This window comes from Palaemon carinicauda, chromosome 23 (genome assembly GCF_036898095.1).
Source record: "Palaemon carinicauda isolate YSFRI2023 chromosome 23, ASM3689809v2, whole genome shotgun sequence".
Taxonomy (NCBI): domain Eukaryota; kingdom Metazoa; phylum Arthropoda; class Malacostraca; order Decapoda; family Palaemonidae; genus Palaemon; species Palaemon carinicauda.
In genome coordinates this window covers 93,549,118-93,572,076 of record NC_090747.1, presented here as the reverse complement: position 1 = coordinate 93,572,076, position 22,959 = coordinate 93,549,118, and the positions used below count along the sequence as shown (strand labels likewise).

Here is a 22,959-nt window from a genome sequence, read left to right as displayed (position 1 = left end):
GCCACGGCCTTAGCCTAAGGGTCAGTCTTGTGTTTGCTTCCCAACTAGCTTTACTACTGACAAGGTAACTATTTTTTAGATCGTAAAACCAGCTTCATATTATCGTGTTTCAGACCAAAATAAATAATTTACCTATAAAGTAAAATCAATTTGACAAGCGGTAAGGTTTACATTCCCAACGAACGACCTTCACCCTGGAATTTTGTATTCTATGCGAGCAGTAGGCCTGAGGACCCAACGATCTACACGTACCCATCCTTACTTAATTGGGGGCTTAGCCTTGAGCCTTCAGTACAATCCCATGCCCTATTTACTTTACAAGATCCCTGATACTACTGACTTAAAAAAATACAAATTATTTCCAAATTTGTCGTTGTTTAATTATTCTTGGTTTTTTATTTTTGTCTATTTATAATGTATTGTATTTACTTAGGAAATGATATACAATTATTTGATATTTTCTGAAAGTGATGTATATTTCCTTTACAGTATGGCAGAGACAGGAAATAAACCATCATGCAAAATTGGACCTTCCATCCTGAATGCTGATTTGTCTAACTTGCAGGAGTCATGTGTCAAGGTATGTATTGCACAATTTTGAATTATGTTCCTGTATTTAAGGAGAAGACAGTTAAGTATTATCTGTATATAATCTTTTGAAATAGAAGTACTCCATGTACAGTACAGTATTAGCATTCTCAAGCCATACACATTCCCCATCTGTCTTTGTATTAAAGCAAGAAATCCATGTTTGGGAATGCCTTGCTTATAATGCATGTTTGGGAATGCCTTGCTTATACTCAGTAGAATAATGAAAACCCCAAAGTCCATTGAAGTATGCTATGAGTATTTAATATGGAGATGGTCTGAAAAACAGTGACTCTTACTGTTATCAAACACTTTAGTGTCTTGGCAGTATCACTTCTCTTTATTATACCAAAGGACAATTCTCATTGTCCCTTATATCTGACATCAATCGAATAAAGTGTTGTAGTACAGTACTAAAAAGTTAAGTGGGAGATGTTATGTCTACTTAAGATACATAGTATACCTAAAGCCTTCTTTTTAAATATTAAACTTAGCCGGTGAATACATAATAGCTGATGTCTCGGGCGGCTCGACAGAAACACAAAAACTCGCGAGCAATCGCCATGAAGGTTGCGGGTGTGCCCACCAGCGCCAACTATCGGCCAAATACCGCATATACATGTAAACAGCTCCAGTTCTTCTCTGTCGGTCTTGTCGACAAGTTGATTCCATTACTCGCTGTTGACCTGGAGTTTTTCATCATTCTTGGTGAAGTACTTCTTTTTGGTTTTGAGCTTTCGCAGTGCAGGTGTTTTTATCTTCAATTAAAACTCTTGAACTCTTTTTTGGATATATTTTATTGTTGATGACTTTGGATTGTTTTTGGATTTTCTTTAACTTTTCAAAATGGCTGACCCTTCTCCGATTCCTAAATTTCGTAAATGTAATGCTAGGGATTGTAACAAACGTCTTCCAAAGGCCTCTCTCGACCCACATACCGTGTGTTCTAATTGCCGGGGTAAAACCTGTCAATTAGGAGATCGGTGTGATGAGTGCGTGGTACTTTCGGAATTCGACTGGCTAGAGTTTGATAAGTATTCTCGTAAGCTAGAGAGAGATAGGGTGAGGAGAAGTTCCTCTAGATCATTAGAATTTTCCTCCTCCCATGCCCCTGAACCTAAGCCTTCCCCTGTAGTAGTTGTGCCTGAACCTTCTACTAGCACTCATGAACCATCAATGCGGGATATGTTACGTGCCATTCAAGCGTTGGGCGAGAGAGTTGAATCTTTGGCAACGGATCGTAATCAACTCTCGCGAAAGAAACCGTGGAGCAAGGTTTCTAGACCCTTAAAGCGGAAGTCAGTCCCTTCAGGACAGGTCCAGCGTCCTGGCTGTAGCCATTGGGACAGCTCTGACCCTGTGCAGTCATCGGAAGACTGCTCGCTGCCTAAACAAAAGCGTAACACGGGCTCCGAGAGTCTTAGTTTAGGCAATGTTTTGCCGTCACAGACGTTACCATCGTCTCGACCCGTACCGACTCCCGTTGATCCTAAATGGGTTGTCCTGCAGGATATGCAGAATAAGCTTGCCTCCCTTATGGAGGAGTATTCCGTTGAGCAGATTCACGATGATCCTCGCCGTTACGCTGATCGAGATCCTGGCCGTCAGCCCCCCAAACGAGCCTTTGCTCGTCCTGTTGACGTTGACGTTACAAAGTCACGTCAGTCACGTGACTTGGAGCCTCACTCGATGCAGTCCCGTGTTGACTTTCAGCCGCTTGTTGACGTTCAGCCGCTGCCGCATGCTCGTGTTGACGTTCAGGACGTTCGCCAACCAGCTAAGTTGACTTGTTTTGACGTTGAGCGTCAAGCACCGCAGTCAAGAGTTGTTTTAACTGCTCAATCTAGGCAGTCTCGAATTGACGTCGAGCGTCCTCCCGCTCCTGTTGTTGTTGCTGGTCAGTCCTTTAAGCAGTTACATGACGTAGCGTCCTTGACTGCTACTGATGCTCCTTTGCGTGTGGACTCTGCTTGTCAAGCATTGCCACCAAGGCAGGTCTCTCCCTTGCTTGAGACTCATCAGTTGTCGGACGAGGTTCTTTCAGATGAGGATGTTGCTGATCCTCCACCTACTGATAATCCTTTGGATGTTTTATCAGACGTAGAAGAGCCTAAGGCTGCGCAACCTTCGATGGATTTTAAGAAAATCATGATGATTTTCAAGGATCTTTTCCCAGATCATTTTGTTACTGCTGCTCCTCGTTCGCCTCCGTCTGAGTTTGCACTAGGCTTAGCTGCTGCCAAGCCTGCCTTTACTAAGCTAGTGCTCTCTCGCTCTTCTAAGAGGGCTTTACGTCTTCTAGGCTACTGGTTGGTTACCAGGAGGAGTTTGGGGAAGACGGCCTTTGCCTTCCCACCTTTTAAGATAACTTCTAGATCGAGCGTCTGGTATGACACGGGAGAAGTTCTCGGCTTGGGAGTCCCTGCCTCTGCCCAGGGTGACTTCTCAAGCCTCGTAGACTCTCCCCGTCGCCTGGCCATGAGACGCTCTAAGATTTGTTGGTCATCCTCGGACCTTGACCATCTCCTTAAAGGGGTATACAGGGCCTTCGAAGTTTTTAACTTTTTAGATTGGACTCTAGGAGCATTAAGTAGGAAGATCTCGTCTGCTGACCAGGATGTGTCCTTACTTATTATGTCTTGTATGGACAAAGCCATCCGCGATGGCTCCAATGAGCTCGTCGCCACCTTTACGTCTGGAGTCCTGAAGAAGAGGGAAACCCTTTGCTCTTTCCATTCAGCAGGAGTTACTCCCTGTCAAAGATCGGAGCTTCTCTTTGCTCCCTTATCGGCTGCCTTGTTTCCTCCACAGCTGATTAAGGGCATTGCTGCTTCGCTTGTACAGAAGGACACACATGACCTGATGGCTTCTTCTGCTCGCAAGGGAGCTCATTCTTCATCCTTTGGTGTGAAACCCAGAATCGAGACTCCTGCATCTAGGTTTATCCCGCCCTTTCGTGACAGAGCTCCCAGCAGGGGAGGCTCTCGTGCCGACGGAAAGAGAGGTAAGAGGAGAGGAGCCAAGTCCTCCCGTGGCAGAGTCTGACTGCCCACGTCCTCAGTCAGCGGTAGGGGCCAGACTGAACAACTTCTGGAAGGCCTGGGAGAAGAGGGGTGCAGACCAAGAGTCTGTGTTGTTGCTCAAGGAGGGGTACAAAATACCTTTTGTACGCAGACCTCCTCTAGTAACAGTTCCTCTAGACCTCTCTCCCAGGTATCGAGAGGAGTCAAAGAGACAAGCTCTACATCACGAAGTGTCTCTGTTGCTAGAGAAGGGAGCGGTGGTGAAAGTCTCGGACCTTTAATCACCGGGATTTTACAACCGTCTCTTCCTAGTCCCAAAGCATACGGGAGGTTGGAGGCCAGTGCTGGACGTCAGTGCTCTCAACGTTTTTGTTACGAAAACAAAATTTACGATGGAGACCACGAAGTCCGTCCTAGCAGCGGTCAGAGAGGGAGACTGGATGGTCTCTCTCGACCTGCAAGATGCGTATTTCCACATTCCTATACATCCGGATTCCCAACCGTTTCTGAGGTTTGTTTACAGGAATGTGGTGTACCAGTTTCGAGCACTATGCTTCGGCCTCAGCCCTGCTCCTCTCGTGTTTACGAGGCTCATGAGGAATGTGGCAAAATGCCTTCATTTATCGGGAATTCGAGCCTCCCTGTACTTGGACGACTGGCTTCTCAGAGCATCGTCCAGTCATCGCTGTCTGCAGGACCTACACTGGACGTTGGGTCTGGCAAAGGAGTTGGGACTTTTGGTCAACTTGGAAAAGTCTCAACTAATTCCATCCCAGACGATTCTATATTTGGGGATGGAGATTCGCAGTCTAGTTTTTCGGGCTTTTCCGTCTGCCACCCAAATAGAACAAGCCCTGCTCAAAGTCCGACTCATGCTGAAAAGAGAACGTTGTTCAGTAAGAAGTTGGATGAGTCTCGTAGGGACTCTGTCATCCCTGGAGCAGTTTGTCTCGCTAGGGAGACTTCACCTTCGCCCTCTCCAGTTCCATCTAGACTCTCAGTGGAACAAGAGCAAGACTTTAGAAGCTGTATCAATCCCGATCTCCGAGCCAGTCAAAGCATGCCTGAACTGGTGGGACAGCAACATAAGTCTGAGAGAGGGTCTGTCCCTGGCAGTCAAGAACCCAAACCACGTGTTGTTCTCAGACTCGTCGGATTTGGGTTGGGGTGCGACTCTGGACGGTCGGGAATGTTCGGGTCTGTGGACGTCGGTTCAGAAGAGCATGCACATCAACAGCAAGGAGCTATTAGCAGTCCACTTGGCCTTGATGAGTTTCGAGAGCATTCTTCGAAACAAAGTGGTAGAGGTCAATTCAGACAACACCACAGCTTTGGCGTACATCTCCAAGCAAGGAGGCACTCACTCCCACACACTGTACGTGATCGCAAGGGACCTCCTCATATGGTCAAAAAATCGAGGCATTTCCCTGTTGACAAGATTCATCCAGGGGGACTTGAACGTCTTGGCAGACTGTCTCAGTCGGAGAGGTCAGGTGATCCCCACGGAATGGACCCTCCACAAGGACGTGTGCAAGAGTCTTTGGGCGACTTGGGGTCAACCCTCCATAGACCTCTTTGCCACCTCGTTGACCAAAAGGCTCCCGATCTATTGCTCGCCAGTCCCAGATCCAGAGGCGACCCACATAGACGCGTTTCTACTGGACTGGTCTCACCTGGACTTGTACGCATTCCCACCGTTCAAGATAGTCAACAAGGTACTGCAGAAGTTCGTCTCTCACGAAGGGACAAGGTTGACGTTGGTTGCTCCCCTCTGGCCCGCGAGAGAGTGGTTCACAGAGGTACTTCAATGGCTGGTAGACGTTCCAAGGAGTCTTCCTCTAAGGATAGATCTCTTACGGCAGCCCCGCGTAAGGGATCTTCATCAAAGCCTCCCCGCGCTTCGTGTGACTGCCTTCAGACTATTGAAAGACTCTCAAGAGCTCGAGGCTTTTCGAAGGAGGCAGCCAGAGCGATTGCGAGAGCTAGGAGAGCTTCTACCATCAAAGTATACCAGTCGAAGTGGGAAGTCTTTCGAGACTGGTGCAAGTCAGCATCTATTTCCTCTTCCAGTACCTCTGTAGCCCAAATCGCAGATTTTCTCTTACATCTGAGAAATGTTCGCTCCCTCTCAGCACCCACTATTAAGGGCTACAGGAGCATGTTGGCTTCGGTCTTTAGACATAGAGGCTTAGATCTTTCCAATAATAAAGATCTCCAAGATCTCCTTAAGTCTTTCGAGACCTCTAAGGAGCGTCGTATGGCAACTCCTGGATGGAACTTAGACGTGGTCCTAAGGTTCCTAATGTCCGACATGTTTGAGCCATTACATTCAGCCTCCCTGAAGGATCTCACCCTCAAGACACTTTTCTTAGTGTGCTTGGCTTCGGCTAAAAGGGTCAGTGAGATCCATGCCTTCAGTAGGAACATCGGCTTTTCCACGAATAAAGCCACATGTTCACTTCAGCTTGGTTTCTTGGCCAAAAATGAACTGCCTTCCCGTCCTTGGCCTAAGTCATTTGATATACCTTGCCTGTCAGAGATCGTAGGCAACGAACTTGAAAGAGTACTGTGTCCAGTTAGAGCTCTTAAGTTCTACTTAGCTCGTACTAAGTCCTTACGAGGTGGATCTGAGGCCTTGTGGTGCTCAGTTAAGAAGCCATCATTACCTATGTCAAAGAATGCTTTGTCATATTTTATTAGATTTTTAATCCGAGAGGCTCATTCTCACTTGAGTGAAAAAGACCGTTGCTTGCTTAAGGTTAAGACACACGAAGTAAGAGCTATAGCAACTTCCGTGGCCTTTAAGCAAAATAGATCTCTGCGAAGTATTATGGACGCGACCTTTTGGAGAAGCAAGTCGGTATTCGCGTCATTTTACTTAAAAGATGTCCAGACTCTTTATGAGGACTGCTACACACTGGGTCCATTCGTTGCAGCGAGTGCAGTAGTGGGTGAGGGTTCTACCACTACATTCCCTTAATTCCAATATCCTTTTAATCTGTCTCTTGAAATGTTTTTAATCTTGTTTTGGGTTGTACGGAAGGCTAAGAAGCCTTTCGCATCCTGGTTGATTTGGCGGGTGGTCAAATGTCATTTCTTGAGAGCGCCCAGATTAAGGGTTTGATGAGGTCCTGTTGTATGGGTTGCCGCCCTTGATACTTCAGCTCCAGGGAGTCTTTCAGCATCCTAAGAGGATGGCTGGGCTTCGTGAGGAAAGCAGACTAACAAGGCAGAGTAATCGTCAGAGTCAGCTTCCTTACCAGGTACCTATATTTATTTGGGTTTTGTTATGATATAACTGTCAAAAACTCTAAGCATATACGCCGTAAACGGTATTAATACTGGTCTCTACCCACCACCATGGGTGTGAATCAGCTATTATATATTCACCGGCTAAGTTTAATATTTAAAAATGATATTTTGATTATAAAATAAATTTTTGAATATACTTACCCGGTGAATATATAAATTAAAGGCCCCCCCTTCCTCCCCGATAGAGACCCAGCGGGACGAGAAGAACTGGAGCTGTTTACATGTATATGCGGTATCTGGCCGATAGTTGGCGCTGGTGGGCACACCCGCAACCTTCATGGCGATCGCTCGCGAGTTTTTGTTTCTGTCGAGCCGTCCGAGACGTCAGCTATTATATATTCACCGGGTAAGTATATTCAAAAATTTATTTTATAATCAAAATATAATTTTTCTTGATAATGTATAGCATATAATATTGCATTTTTATCTTTCTTACAGGAGTACAAATCTTTTGTTTTTTAAAATAGGGAATGTCTTCACTGGAGCTGGTACAGCTGTTAAATTTGTTAATAAGGTAGTTGGCGATAGGTGGTGAGTGTGGGCGAACAGCTTCACCCACTTCTGTCAAAGACTTTTCACTTTTGGCTTTGGCCACATGGAGTTTGAATGTATGGTTGCTTCCCATCCAAAGGCTTTATTAATCTTTTTCTCTCTCTACAGAAGTGTATGTTCAATTGTTATAGTTGTGATTTTTTATGTGAAATAAGAATTTTGTGAATGAGAATCAAGAATTTCATCAATAAGAAAGTGGATGCTGCAATTGTATCATGGTAAGACCAGCTATAGATAAACACATTTTCACTTCTTGTAGGTGACACGATTGTTCGCAATCATTCCCATGTACTGAATACAGATTGTGGTCTCCCATTCAGTTGCAGGCTTAGGCTAAGTGTTTTCTGATGTCATCCATTGCAACATCCAAAATGAGAAAGTGTATAGCTCTTATGCTCTTATTGAGTTCACCTCTTGTTGAAGCTTCTATGTACAGTATACACCCAAGGTCAGTATATGTCTGGAGCTGGGAGAATGTCCTGGGTGGCTAGCCTGAGATGCAAGGACCAGTGCAAGCCGTGCACTTTTTCCATTGGTCAGGTATTAAAAGAGCTTGGATGCCTTTCTTCACCTTTGCTACCTTGACAGGGAAGTGCTGCTTCCTTCTCTGACTGTGGTACTTTTTATCCCAAGTTGAAGAAATTGAACCTCTCAAGAATGTCGTTGCACACTTGTGTTGGCAACCATAGGTCGGTGGGCTAATGGCCCAAGGTTCACGAGCACAGAGCCACAGCTTACTCTACACGTTGATCAGCAGAGGGAAGGCTACATAGTACCTCTTCTGTGTCTGGTTTGATTGGGGGAAGAGATCTTTCTTTCTCGCCAGTGAGAACCTACCATGGAAAGACTTGTAGCAGAAAGCACGTCCTTCTTGGTTCTGAGAGTCTGGAATGGCCACTCACCAAGCAGTCTCATAGCATGATCAGTGGTCAGGTGCTGTAACATACTTTGCAAGGACGAGGTTATCAACTCCTGATTCTTTGGAAGTGCACTGGAGAGTCGTGCTGTCTGGTGGATAGACAGTGACTTTTGTGGCATACCAGTCAGCAAAACAAGTGGGTTCAGAGGTTGCAGTGATACTATGGGATGCATTGATATGGGAATCCATGTCTTTCTTGATGAAGATTCAGATGCAGGAAGTGGTGGAGAAGTGGAGGACTGCATTGCATGTCTTTTCAAGGCTCTGGATTTCGAGGGTGCCTGTAGGATTGGGGAAAGGTTGCTTAAACCTTCTTTAGACCCCAATAAGGACTACCTGAAACTTTCCACCACCAAGGACTCCTTGCATATACAACCCTATTGAAGCCCCCAATCTGACCAGTTCCAGAAGGAGACATAGGTAAGGGGGGAGGTAAAGATGGACGATTATATTTGCGTTACCTCTCTCTTGCTACCACAAGTAGGGAGATGCCTGTCATGTCATTGGGCAACTTGGCAGGCACATGGGACTGGGCCTTGGATAGTGAGTTTCCTTCGGGAAGGGTGCATACTACCCTTTTTTGTACTGCTTCCCCCCCCCCCCATCTTGCATACTGATATTCTTTGTAGACTATCTTCCAACATCACTGAAAGCTCTAGCATTGTTGAAGTGAGAGGTATGATGGAAAAGACCGTGCTCGAAGTTGTTCTAGACGGATCTCATATTTCCTGCAGTCTTATCATTCTGGTGGAAAAGTCATCTAAGGCTTGGAGACCGGTCATTGGTCTCACTCCCTTGAACCAGTTTGTAGGCTACAGCAAAACTAGGTATAGGCTGGAAATGGTACAATCTGTACCGAGTTCCCTTAGGGAAGGGAACTTCATGCTTTCATTGTCTCTGAAGGGTGTGTACTTCCTAGTACCCATTCCCTATTCATCAATCCTCTCGGAAGTACCTCTGCTTTTTCATCAATGGAATGTTGTATCAGTTTAAGAGACTGCTTTTGCACTGTGCTATACTTCCCAGGTGTTCATCTAGTGGCAACATGGGCCTTCTCATACAGGATACTTCTTTTGATGTATCTCGATGATTGGTTGATCCTGGTCTCCTCAGACAGGTAGTTACCACAGGGTTGAAATCATCATATCGCTTTTCGTGGCAATCTGGGGATCTGTATAAACTGGGAGAAGTCAATTCTCACCCCCAAGCAGAGTTTGAAGTGTCCGGACATTCTGATAGACATGGCAGAGCTGACAGTCTTTGCATCCGGTGATTGCATAAACTAGCTCAGAGAGGTAGTGCAACCATTTCTGTCCAAGACAGCACTTCCTGCCCAACATTGTCAGTCTTCTTGGCCACTTTCCTCGTTAGAGAGATTTGCATCACAGTCATCTCCACCAGATATCCCTTTTGTGGTGCTTGAAAGATCACTGGTTGGACTCCAGGGATCCTCAGAGCTATCCTATCCCAGTGAGACAGGAGTGGTAGGCTGATCTTACTCTTATTAGAGAGAGTCCCACTTAACTCCACACCTCCAGACAAGCATCTGTTCCCAGATGCATTAAAGTTAGGGTGGGATGCCCACCTTGGCAGCTTGGTAGTGTCACAAGAGAAGCATTTGCACATTGTTGGAAATGCAAGCTGCATTTCTAGTGCCACAAGGATTCCAAGAACATTTGATGAGGCACTGTAATTTTGATTAGCAACAACACCAGCAAAATACCTTACATCAATAAGCAATGGGGTATGGTGTCACTCCCTCTTCACAAGTTGACAAGGGAGATGCACATTTGTGGCACACCATGCTGTGGAGCTGTTTGCCAGGTACATTCCAGGCAAAAAGAATGTACTAGCAGATATGTTTAGTCACCAGGGGCAGATTGTAGAATCAGAGTGATCCTTACACACCTTGTGGGGATCACCAGGAATTGTCATGCTTGCCACATGCCTAAACAGGAACTTCCTGGTGTTTTTTTTACTTTTAGACCCCTTTTTAGTGTTTGTGGATGGTTTCCAACACCCATGGGATCACCTGTATGCCTACATTTTTCCTCCATTCAGTTTGATTAGCTGGCTGATCAACCAAACATCAATCTCACAAATTCTCAGAATGACCTTGGTGGCTTTCAGATGCCCACTAGCCAAGTGGTATCCTGATCTACTACCACTTTTAATCGAGGTTCCAAGATAACTATCCCTATAGAATAATCTCCTCTTGTCAGTCACACTTTCAGAAGTACCACCAATCCCTGAAGTCGCTTGCCATTCATGGTTGCAGATTATCCAGCATCTCTTTCAAGTGAAAGGCTTTTCATGAGGGACTGCACAGATGTCTTGGTACCTATGATGGACAGCCCTCTGCAATTGTCTACCAGGTGTTGTTTGTCATCATAGTAAAAGTACTTCTCTGGTCGGAGCATCTCGAGTGTAAATCGCGGACTTCCTCATCTGTCTTTGCCAGGTTCGAGACTTTCTCCATCCTCTCTCTATGTTATTAGTAGAAGTACATTTGTATCCTTCGAGAGCTCTGTGGTGCTATCTGAAGGGGACTCAACATCTCATGCCTGAATGTCATTAACTTAGCAATGGCAGAACCAAGAAAGAGGTGTTGAAGAATAGAGTATCTTTCTGGCTTCATGAGACAATCATTAGAGCATATGCCTCGACCATGGAAACAGTCAAGGTGCTGATTTGGGCAAGAGCTCACAAAGTCGAGTGTATAGGTCCTATCTTGGCTTTCAGAGACAATCTAGCAGTCAGGCACTGGATTAAGGTAGGAATTTGGAAGTGCCAATCAACCCTCACTGCCTTCTATTTAAGGGAGTACTTATACCAACATGCCCTTTGACACTTGTTCTTGGCCCTTTGGTTGTTGCTCAAGTAGTTATTTAGCCAGCCTAGCTCCCACATCGGACAGAGAGTATTTTGTCATTGGTAGCATTTCAATGTGAGTCTGGATGAAAGGTAGATTAACTGGCCCTTCCTTTCTTTCCTTCCCGTTATTTGTGGATGAAGCAGTTGTACCACATAAAGTTACATGCTTGATTGGGCATTGATGCTGATAAACTGCATTCCTGAGCACCATTCATATTAGACGAGAGCTGTAAGAAGTTTTCCCCCATCTTCCTTTAACAAAATGGGTAATGGTGGAATGAATACCAAACCCATAGGTCATCATCGCCAGGTATTTCATTCTAGACTGCATCTCCTCTTTGGAGAAGAAGGGTTTCTTCAGTGATAAGTAGTAGGTTGGCCAGGGCACCAGCCACCCGTTGAGATAGTACTGCTAGAGAGTTATAGGGTCCTTTGACTGGCCAGACTGTATTTCATTGTATCCTTCTCTCTGGTTAAGGTTAATTTTCCCTTTGCCTACACATACACCAAATGTCTGGCCTTTTCTTCACATATTCTCCTCTGTCCTCATACACCTGACAACTCTGAGATTACTACACAATCTTCTTCGCTCAAGGGGTTAACTGCTGCACTTTAATTGTTCAGTGGCTACTTTCCTCTTGGCAAGGGTAGAAGAGACTCTTTAGCCATGGTAAGCAGCTCTTCTAAGAGGACACTCCAAACTCAACCTTGTTCTCTAGAATTGTGTAGCGTCATAGCCTCTGTATCATGGCCTTCCACTGTCTTGGGTTAGAGTTCTCTTGCTTGAGGGTACACTGGCACACTATTTTATAGTATTTCTCTTCCTCTTTTTTTAAAGTTTTTATAGTTTATATAGGAAATATTTATTTTAATGTTACTGCTCGTTGAATATTTTATTTTTCCTTGTTTCCTTTCCTCACTGGGCTATTTTCTGTGTTGGAGCCCCGGGGCTTATAGCATACTGCATTTCCAACTAGGGTTGTAGCTTAGCAAGTAATAATAATAGAGTACCATGTACATACCAGATGCCTATGATGTGTTGATTGGAGGTTGCAGTTGTCGTCTTCCTTGCTCCCGTTGAGGACCAGGGAGACTTTGTCATAAGTGAGGCTGCCTATTTTAATGGACAAAAGATTATTACTGTACAGGTTTAGAAACAAATAACAATTTTAAATATTTAACTTAGCCGGTGAATATATAATAGCTGCAACTCTGCGGCTCGACAGAAAACACACTCAAAAAACTCGCGAGCGATCGCTATGAAGGTTGCGGGTGTGCCCACCAGCGCCAACTGTCGGCCAGATACCACTCTTGTATGTAAACAAAACCTTCAATTCTTCTCTGTCGACGTTGACGACAAGACGTATTCATACTCGCTGTAGAACCTGGAGTTTTCTTAACATATTTGGTGAAGTACTTCATTTTGGTTTGAGCTTTCGCATACAGGTGTTTTATCTTCAACTTAAATCTTGAACTCGTTTTTGGATAGATTTAATTTTTGATGACTTTGGATTGTTTTTTGGACTTTCCTTGACTTTTAAATGGCCGACCCTTCCCTCAGTACGGAAGTGTGTTTAGGCTTTTAGCAATTATCTTATCACGTTATAAATTAATTATAGATTTTCCTCTATATATTTTATATCTCAACCGCCTTTATTAGGCCTCTTCGATTAGCTTTCCGTTTATAATAAACATCAAAATAAATTTTAATGATTTGTTTATATGCGACCTTTCCTGAGAGTAGGCGGTCCTAACTTGGAAACCGAAGTTAAACAACGTTGAGCCCTTTCAATCGTAAATAGCTTTTAAAGAGCTAATGATTTAAAACTTATTAAATGAATATTTTTTAATAAATATTTTATGAAAGATTTTCTTTGAATAGTCTTCGTACTGTTTCAAAGATGAACTAACGTTTAGTTTATTTATGCTACGCAGTTTGCGCTCTATCGTTACGATAGAGAGAGAGAGTATCACGGTTTCACTTTGCAGAAAGAGTAAATCGATTCTGACGTTTTGTTCATTCTTCTTTCAAAGCTTAAATGTTTTAAATTCTATTTTAAAGGAACTTTTTAATTGAAAAACCTTTCAGTTTTTTCCTTTGGTCAAATAACCTGTTTTTTTGACGAAACGTAAGTGGGCTCTTCTCTTAGGTGCGAATTCAAGAGAGAGAGAGATAGAGACGGAGGGAGAGAGAGGAGAGAAAACGTTTCCGTTCTTTATCTCGTCCCAAGCGGGTAACGTTGTTCTCGAGTTACTCTCGTCCCTAGTCTCTGTACGGGGAGAATGGATAAAACGTTTTTAGTTTTTTATTCTCGTCCCAAGGCAATGTACGGTGAGAGATTGAAATCGTAGTTTTGAATGAACTAGTGTTTAGTCTCTACCCCAGCCACTGATTTTTTTATCTTAAAATATGTTTACTGTTTTTTGCTAGTAATAATGTGCTTGCATTATACGACTGATTTCGCAATTACAACCTTTTGATGAGGGTAGAATTGCGTGCTTCAGGTAGAAATCAGTTTTATTCATACCTAATGTGAATTGTTAAAAAATTCGATTTCAGTGAAATAAGTGCAAAACAGAAAATCGTAGTGATAAAGTGATATTGCGCAAAGTGTTATCAGTGTTGCGACCGAGGGTTCGTCTGTTCGTGCCTGTCGTTCGCCTAGTCTGGGACCTCTTGCAAGCTCCCAAGCCCAGGGGAGAAGTAATGTCGTACGACTTATGGGTTCGAGAGGCCTTGATCAGCGAACAGACGTTCCCTCTATGGTATCGGGTGTATCTTACCAAGATCACCCCTACCATAAGGCGAGAGAGACGATTTTCTCCTCGTCATCCGAAGGCTTTTCGCATAAGAAACCGTGGAACAAGGTTTCGAGGCCCTTTAAGCGAAAGTCAGTCCTTTCAGGACAGGTCCAGCGTCCTGGTTTTAACCATTAGGACAGCTCTGACCCTATGCAGTCATCGGAAGACTGCTCGCCGCCTAACAAAAGCGTAACACAGACTCCGAGAGTCTTTTTGTAGGCAAGGTTTTGCGGTCACAGACGTTACCCTCGTCTCTTACCGCAACCATTCTCGTTGATCCTAAATGGGTTGTACGGCAAGACATGCAGAATAAGCTTGCCTCCCTTATGGAAGACTATTCTGCCGATAAGTCCGTTGAGCCTAGCCGTTTATCTCATCGAGATCCTGGCTTTCAGCCACCCTAACGTTCCTTTGTGCGTCCTGTTGACGTTGGCGTAGCCAAGTCACGTCAGTCAGGTTGTTTAGAACCACACTCGATGCGGTCTCGTGTGGATTTTCAGCCACATTTGGACGTTAGGCCACTTGCTGATGCTCCTGTTGACGTTCAGGACGTTCGCTAACAATCGGAGTTGACTTGTTTTGACGCTGAGCGTCAACCTCCGCATTCTAGAGTTGTTTTGACTGCTCAGTCTAGGCGGTCAAAGCAGTCTCGAGTGGACGCTGTGCATCCTCACGCACCTGTTGTTGTTGACAGTTCACAGACTGTCAAGCAGTTACATGACGTTGCGTCCTGGTCTCACGCACCTGTTGTTGTTGACAGTTCACAGACTGTCAAGCAGTTACATGACGTTGCGTCCTGGTCCGCTACTAATGCACCAGTGCGTGTGGACTCTGCTTGTAAAGCATTGCCACCACGGTAGGTCTCTCCCTTGCTTGAGACTCTGCTATTATCGGACAAGGTTCCTTCAGATGAGGAAGTTGCTGTTCCCCCTCCTACTGATATTCCCTTGAGGACTCTGTCAGATGGAGAGGAGCCTAAAGCTGCTTAGCCCTCTATGGACTTTAAATAAATCATGCTGATTTTTAAGGATCTTTGTCCGGATCTTTTTGTAACTGCTGCTCCTCGTTCGCCTAAACGTCAGAGCTTACACTAGGCCTAGCTACTTCGAAGCCGTTGTTTTATAAGCTAGTGCTCTCTCGCTCTTCTAAGAGAGCTTTACGTTTGCTAGGCGACTGGTTTATCACCAGGAGGAGTTTGGGGGAGACAGCCTTTGCTTTCACTTCTTTTAAACTGGCTTATAGAGCGAGAGTCTGATATGACACGAGAGAAGTTCTCGGCTTGGGAGTTCCTGCCTCTGCCCAGATAGACTTCTCAAACCTCATAGACTCTCCCTGGCGCCTGGCCATGAGACGCTCCAAGATTTTACAGGTCGACTTCACAGCTGTTTTCGAGCCTTTGAAGTTTTGCTGTACAATTATGTCATGCATAAACAAGGCTTTCAGGGATGGCTCCAATGATCTGACAGCCACGTTCTCTGCAGGAACAAGTCCCTCAGGGATGGCTCCATGATTTGGCAGCCATGTTCACTGCAGGAGTACGTAAGAGGCAAGTGCGCTCAATGTGTTCATTGTCAAGACAAACTTCACGATGAAGTCTACCAGGCTGTCTTGACAGCATTTATGGAAGGCGACTGGATGGTCTCTCTCGACCTTCAGGAGGCATACTTCCACATTCCTATACACCCGGATTCCCAACCGTTTCTGAGGTTTGTTTACAGGAATGTGGGGTACCAGTTTCGAGCCCTGTGCTTTGGCCTCAGTCCTGCGCCTTTCGTGTTTACGAGGCTCATGAGGAATGTGGCAAAATCCCTCCATCTATCGGGGATCCGAGCCTCCCTGTACTTGGACGACTGGCTTCTCAGAGCATCGTCCAGTCTTCACTGTCTGCAGGATCTACATTGGACGTTGAGTCTGGCCAGGGAGTTGGGACTTTTGGTCAACCTAAAAGTCCCAACTGATCCCATCCCAGATTATTCTATATTTGGGGATGGAGATTCGCAGTCAAGCCCTGCTCGAAGTCCAACTAATGCTGAAACGAAACGTTTATTCAGTCAGGAGTTGGAACAGTCTCGTAGGGACTCTCTCATCCCTGGAGCAGTTTGTCTCACAAGGGAGACTACACCTTCTGCCTCTCCGGTTCCATCTAGCCTTTCACTGGAACTAGGATAAGACATTAGAGACGGTATCATTCCCAGTCTCCGAACCAGTAAAGGCATGCCTGAAATGGTGGGACAGCAATATCAGTCTGAGAGAGGGACTATCCCTAGCAGTCAAGAACCCAAACCACGTGTTGTCCTCAGACGCGTCGGATTTGGGTTGGGGTGCGACCCTGGACGGTCGGGAATGCTCGGGTCTGTAGACCTCAAGTCAGAAGAGCATGCACATCAACGGCAAGGAGCTATTAGCAGTCCACTTGGCCTTGATGATATTAGAAGGCTTCTTCGAAACTTAGTGGTAGAGGCAACTCAGACAACACCACAACTTTGGCGTACATCTCCAAGCAAGGAGGCACACACTCCTTCACGCTGCACGAGATCGCAAGGGACCTTCTCTTATGGTCAAGAATTCGAGGCATCTCCCTGTTGACGAGATTCATCCAGGGGGACTTGAACGTCTTGGCAGACTGTCTCAGTCGGAGGGGTCAGGTGATACCCACGGAATGGACCCTCCACAATGACGTGGGCAAGAGTCTTTGGGCTACTTGGGGTCAACCCACCATAGACCTCTTTGCCTCCTCGTTGACCAAAAGGTTACCAATCTATTGCTCTCCAGTCCTAGATACAGAAGCAATCTACATAGACGCGTTTCTACTGGATTGGTCTTTTCTGGACTTATATGCATTCCCACCATTCAAGATAGTCAACAAGGTACTGCAGAAGTTCGCCTCTCACGAAGGGACAAGGTTGACGTTGGTTGCAACCCTCAAGCCCGCGAGAGAGTGGTGCACCGAGGTACTTCAATGGCTGGTAGACTTTCCAAGAAGTCTTCCTCTAACGGTAGATTTGTTACGTCAGCCCCACGTAAAGAATGTCCATCAAAGCCTCCCCGCTCTTCGTCTGACTTCCTTCAGACTATCGAAAGACTCTCAAGAGCTAGAGGCTTTTCGAAGGAGGCAGCCAGTGCGATTGCAAGAGCTAGGAGAGCTTCTACCATTAGAGTATACCAGTCGAAGTGGGAAGTCTTTCGAGACTGGTGCAAGTCAGCATCTGTGTCCTCGTCCAGTACCTCTGTAGCCCAAATCGCAGATTTTCTTTTACATCTGAGAAAGGTTCACTCCCTTTCAGCTCCCACGATTAAGGGCTACAGGAGCATGTTGGCTTCGGTCTTTCGACATAGAGGCTTAGATCTTTCCAACAATAAAGATCTCCAAGATCTCCTTAAGTCTTTCGAGACCTCTAAGGAACGTCGTTTGGCAACTCCTGGATGGAACTTAGACGTGGTCCTAAGGTTCCTCATGTCAGACAGGTTTGAGCCATTACATTCAGCCTCCCTGAAGGATCTCACCCTCAAGACACTTTTCCTAGTGTGCTTGGCTTCGGCTACAGAAAAAAGCCACTTGTTCACTTCAACTTGGTTTCCTGGCCAAAAATGAACTGCCTTCTCGTCCTTGGCCTAAATCTTTTGATATTCCTTGCTTATCAGAGATCGTAGGCAACGAACTGGAAAGAGTATTATGTCCTGTTAGAGCTCTTAAGTTCAATTTAGCTCGTACTAAGTCATTACGAGGGAAATCTGAGGCATTATGGTGCTCAGTTAAGAAACCTTCATTGCCTATGTCAAAGAATGCTTTGTCATATTTTATCAGATTTTTTTAATACGAGAAGCTCATTCTCACTTGAATGAGAAAGACCGATGTTTCCTTAAGGTTAAGACGCATGAAGTTAGAGATATAGCAACCTCCGTGGCCTTCAAGCAAAATAAATCTCTGCAAAGTATTATGTTTTTAATATTGTTTTATGGGTTGTTCGGAAGGCTAAGAAGCCTTTCGCATCCTGGTTGATTTGGCGGGTGGTCAAAGTCATTTCTTGAGAGTGCCCAGATTAGGGGTTTGATGAGGTCCTGTTTTATGGGTTGCAACCCTTGATACTTCAGCTCCTGGGAGTCTCTCAGCATCCTAAGAGGATCGCTGGGCTCCGTGAGGAAGACAGACTTACAAGGCAGAGTAATCGTCTAAGTCAACTTCCTTACCAGGTACCTATATATTTTGGTTTTGTTATATTGATAACTGTCAAAATGAAAAAACTCTTAGCTTATACGCTGTAAATATAATTAACTCTGGTCTCTACCCACCTCCTTGGGTGTGAATCAGCTATTATATATTCACCGGCTAAGTTAAATATTTAAAAATGATATTTTAATTATAAAATAAATTTTTGAATATACTTACCCGGTGAATATATAAATTAAATGACCCTCCCTTCCTCCCCAATAGAGACGCAGCGGGACGAGAAGAATTTAAGGTTTTGTTTACATACAAGAGTGGTATCTGGCCGACAGTTGGCGCTGGTGGGCACACCCGCAACCTTCATAGCGATCGCTCGCGAGTTTTTTGAGTGTGTTTTCTGTCGAGCTGCAGAGTTGCAGCTATTATATATTCACCGGGTAAGTATATTCAAAAATTTATTTTATAATTAAAATATCATATTTTAGAAGTAATTTGTATTTTTCCTAGCCAGACTAACCAGTCCTTTAAATTTCTCACCTCGACCACCCCTCTCGGTTGTGAGAAGGTAAAAATAAAGTTTATATGCCAGAAAAGTAAGCTACTCACCTGCACTCAGTACCTGTCGTTACCTATCTTTCTAACAAATTCAATGGCTGTCCCAGCTTTGTTGAAGATATTCCCTATTTTGAAGGACTCAGGTTTGTATTGTTAGGAAATACAAATTTTTCAATATTAATCTTACCCGATGATCATGTAGCTGTCAACTCTGTTGCCCGACAGAAATCTAAGGTCGGGATACGCCAGCGATCGCTATACAGGTGGGGGTGTACACAACAGCGCCATCTGTGAGCAGGTACTCAAGTACTTCTTGTCAACAAGAACTCAATTTTTCCTCTGTCGTGCCACAGGCAAGACCTACTAAATACGCCGTCCCTAACTGGATTTGTTTTCACAACGATTTGGTGAAGTACACTATTCCAGTTTTGAGCTTTCGCTATGCAGGGGTTTTATCTTCATTTCAAAACTTGAACTCGTTTTGGATAGATTTAATTATGGTGACAAAGAGAGTATGGACTCTCTTTCACTTTTAAATGGCCGACCCTTCCCTTAGACGGAAGTGTTGGTGACGAAGAGAGTATGGACTCTCTTTCATTTTAAATGACCGACCCTTCCCTTAGACGGAAGTGTGTTTAGGTTTTTGGTAATTTTGCTTAACAAGTTATAGATCTATTTATTTTATATCTCTCCGCCTTTATAGGCCTCTTCGATTAACTTTCCATTTATTATAAACTTATAAAAATTAATTTTTATGTTTGTTTATATGCGACCTTTCCTAATAGTAGGCGGTCCTTACTTGGAACCGAAGTTAATTAACATTGAGCCCGTCATATCGTATTTCCTTTTAAGAATTTATACTTTTTTAATTTTAATGTTTTTGAAAGAATTTCTTTGATAGTCTCGTACTGTTTTCAAAGATGAACTAACGTTTAGTTTAGTCTCCGCAGTTGTTGACGTTCAGAACGTTCAACATGCGCTCTATCGTTACGATAGAGAGAGAGTGTATCACGGTTTCACGTTGCAGTAAGAGTAAACCGATTCTAGCGTTTCGTTCATTCTTTCCTAGCTTAAATGGTTTTAATTCTAATAAAGGAACTTTTTATTTGGGAAACCTTTCAGTTTTTTCCTTTAACAAATAATATGTTTTAACGATATATAATTGGGCTCTTCTCTCAGGTTCTAAGTCAAGAGAGAGAGAGAGAGATAGAGACGGAGGGAGAGAGAGGAGAATAAACGTTTCGTTCAAGCGGGTAACGTTGTTCTCGTTTTTTACTCTTCTCCCTAGTCGCTATAGGGGAAGAAGGTAAAACGTTTCTAGAGTTTTATTCTTGTTCCCAGGCTTTATGCGGTGAGAGATTTTAAACGTAGTTTATTTGATCTAGTGTTTAGTCTCTTTTCCAGCCACTGAATTCTTTATCTTTCATTATGTTTTTCTGTTGCATTGTAAAACTGTTTTCGCAATTACTACCTTTTAATGAAGGATAGGATTGCGTGTTTCAGGTACAAATCACTTAAAGTTTCGATTTCAGTGAAATAAGTGCAAACAGAAAATCAAAAGTGATAAAGTGATATGCGCAAAGTGTTACAGTGTTGCGTTCGAGGGTTCGTCTGTTCGTGCCAGTTGTTCACCTAGTCCGATACCTCTTACAAGCTCCCAAGCCCAGGGGAGAAGTAATGTCGAAGGACTTATGGGTTCCACAGGCCTTGATCGACGAACAGACGTTTCCCTCCGTGGTTTCGGGTGTATCTACACACGTTGCCGACGTGATCACCCCACCCACACAAAGACGAGAGAGCCCATTTTTTCCTCGTCTGCGGAAGAGGTTTCTCGCAGAAACCATGGACCAAATCTTGCAGCTTTTAAGTGCAAGTCGGTCCTTTCCGCGCAAGTCCAACGGCCTAGGTGTAGCCACTGGGTCAGTTCGGACTCGTTGCAGTCTTCGACGACTGCACACCTTCCGAGAGAGGCAAGGTGGTACCGCAACAGGCAGTAACTCCGTCTGTTGCCGCACCAGCTGTTTTAGACCCTCAGTCACAACGGACAGTAGCTCCGTTTGTTGCCGTCTTTTATAGACCCTAGTGGTCCATGCTGCAGATATGCAGTCTCAGCTTGCTTCCTTCATGCAGGAGTATCGTGCTGAGAAGGTTGACACTGCACCTGTTAACCTACAACCTGCCACGGTTGTGCGCTCAGCAGATACTGCGGCTGCCTGCTCTCACACTCCACCTGTGAGAGCTCCACCACCGATGCGCAGTCGACCCTGCCAGACGCATGTTCATGCTGCACCCTCCGTTGACATGCGTGAGCTACCGCATCAGCAGTGGGAAGGTGCTGTCAAGCTGCCGTGTTTTGCCACAATGCGGCATGCTCCGCTACCCACGGCAGTCCCTCCCACGCACCAGCACTCCGCTTTTGTTGTTGCCAGCTCCCACACTCCGACTGCGGAGAAGGTTGACGATGCACCCGTTGGCCTACAGCCTGCCACGGTTGTGCGCCCGGCATGGCTGCCTGCTCCCACACTCTTGTTGTGAGAGCTCCTCCACCCATGCGCAGTCGACCCTGCCAGACGCATGCTGACTCCCACAGACACGCGGAGCACTCCGTTGCCGTGCGTGAGCTACCACAAGCTGCCGTGTTTTGACACGGTGTGTCAGCCTCAGCAACACACTGTGGTTACCGCCACTCGCCCGCAGCAAACTAGTCAGTCAGGAGTTAAGGCTTCCCCACACAGCTTTGGTTGTTGCCAACTCACAGACTGTCAAACAGTTACATGACATTGCCTTCTGGTGTGCTACTAATACACCAGTGCTGTATGTCCTCACGCACCTGTTGGGGTTGACAGTTCAGTTTTTGACAGTTCACAGACTGTCAAGCAGTTTCATAACGTTGCCTTCTGGTCTGCTGCTTATGCACCAGTGAAACCCTCACTGAGATAACCTAGCTTTTCTCGGACATGGTTCCTGTAGATGAGAAAGTGCTGTTCTCCCTCCTTCTGATATTCCCTTGAGGACTCTGTCATTTGGAGAGGAGCCTTAAGCTGCTTAGCCTCCTATGGACTTTAATTAAAGCATAACATGCTTCCAGGGAGGGTAAATGGTTCCGCTTCAGTCGCTAACCCCGTCTGTTGCCACACCTGCTCCCATAGACCTTGGGCTTTGTTGCAAGACATGCAGTCCAAGCTTAGTCCTTGTTAGAGGATTTTTTTACGGAGAAGAACCTTCTTGCCAACAACCTTCCTACCGGTTGGTTGTACGCCCTGTTGACGCTGAGGTATCCTACTCACGTCCGCCAGTTGAGTCCTCCACCGGTGCGACCCAGTGTGGGTTGCCAGTCGCACGTTGACGTTAAGCTACTCTCGGAGGTGGTTGTGGACGTTCAGTGTGTCACTGGGAAGACGTTCAACAACCAGCAGAGGTGACTTGTTGTGACGCAGTGCGGCAACCTCAGCAACCCGATAAGGGATTGTCTGCACTACCCAGACAGTCTAGACAGTTTCGGGTTGTCGCTGTACTTCCTCGCTTCCCCATGGTTGACAGTTAACAGACTGTGCAGCAGTACCATGATCTTGTGTCCGGCTCCGTCACGCATCCACCAGTGCGACCGGATTCAGCGAGTCAGACGTTGCCCGCTCCGTTGCCGTTTCCTCATCAGTTTCGGATGAGGAACCCTCTGATGAGGACATGGCTGAACAAGACGATCAACCCCCAGCCCTGCTATCCATCCAGAAGATGCTGAAGAAGGAACACGGCCCTGTCAGGCTGTGGATGAGTCTGGTTAGGACACTGTCATCCGTGGTTCAATTGGTGTCACTTGGAAGACTACACCTCCGTCCTCTTCGGTTTCATCTAGCTCTTCACTGGAAAAGGACAAGACGCTAGAAGCGGTCTCGATCCCGGTTTCCGGAAGATAAGTCTGGTCTGACTTGATGAAAGGACTTTATCAACCTTTTTTAGGGTCTTCCCCTGACTGTTCAGACTCCCAACCACGTTCTCTTCTCAGACGCATCGGACGTAGGCTGGGGTGCGACCTTAGGCGGTAGGGAATGCTCGGGATTATGGAACTCGAGTCGAAGGACAATGCATTTTAACTGCAAGAAGCTTCTGGCAGTACGTCTGACCTGGAAAAGCTTCAGGTCTCTCCTTCAAGGCAAAGTAGTGGAGGTGAA

General features: G+C 45.3%; 1 protein-coding gene across 2 annotated transcripts in view; it reads left to right on the top strand.

The window, feature by feature from the left end:
• The first annotated feature begins 484 nt into the window (after positions 1–484).
• Rpe (Ribulose-5-phosphate-3-epimerase) overlaps positions 485–22,959 on the top strand; it is a 60,825-nt gene continuing 38,350 nt past the window's right edge. For both annotated transcript variants that reach the window (XR_011039595.1, XM_068347222.1), the window contains exon 1: positions 485–580. Coding sequence is in view for 1 of the 2 variants with exons in the window: in XM_068347222.1 (XP_068203323.1) it covers positions 491–580 (90 nt within the window). In the remaining variant the exon portion in view is untranslated. The remainder of the gene's footprint in view (positions 581–22,959) is intronic.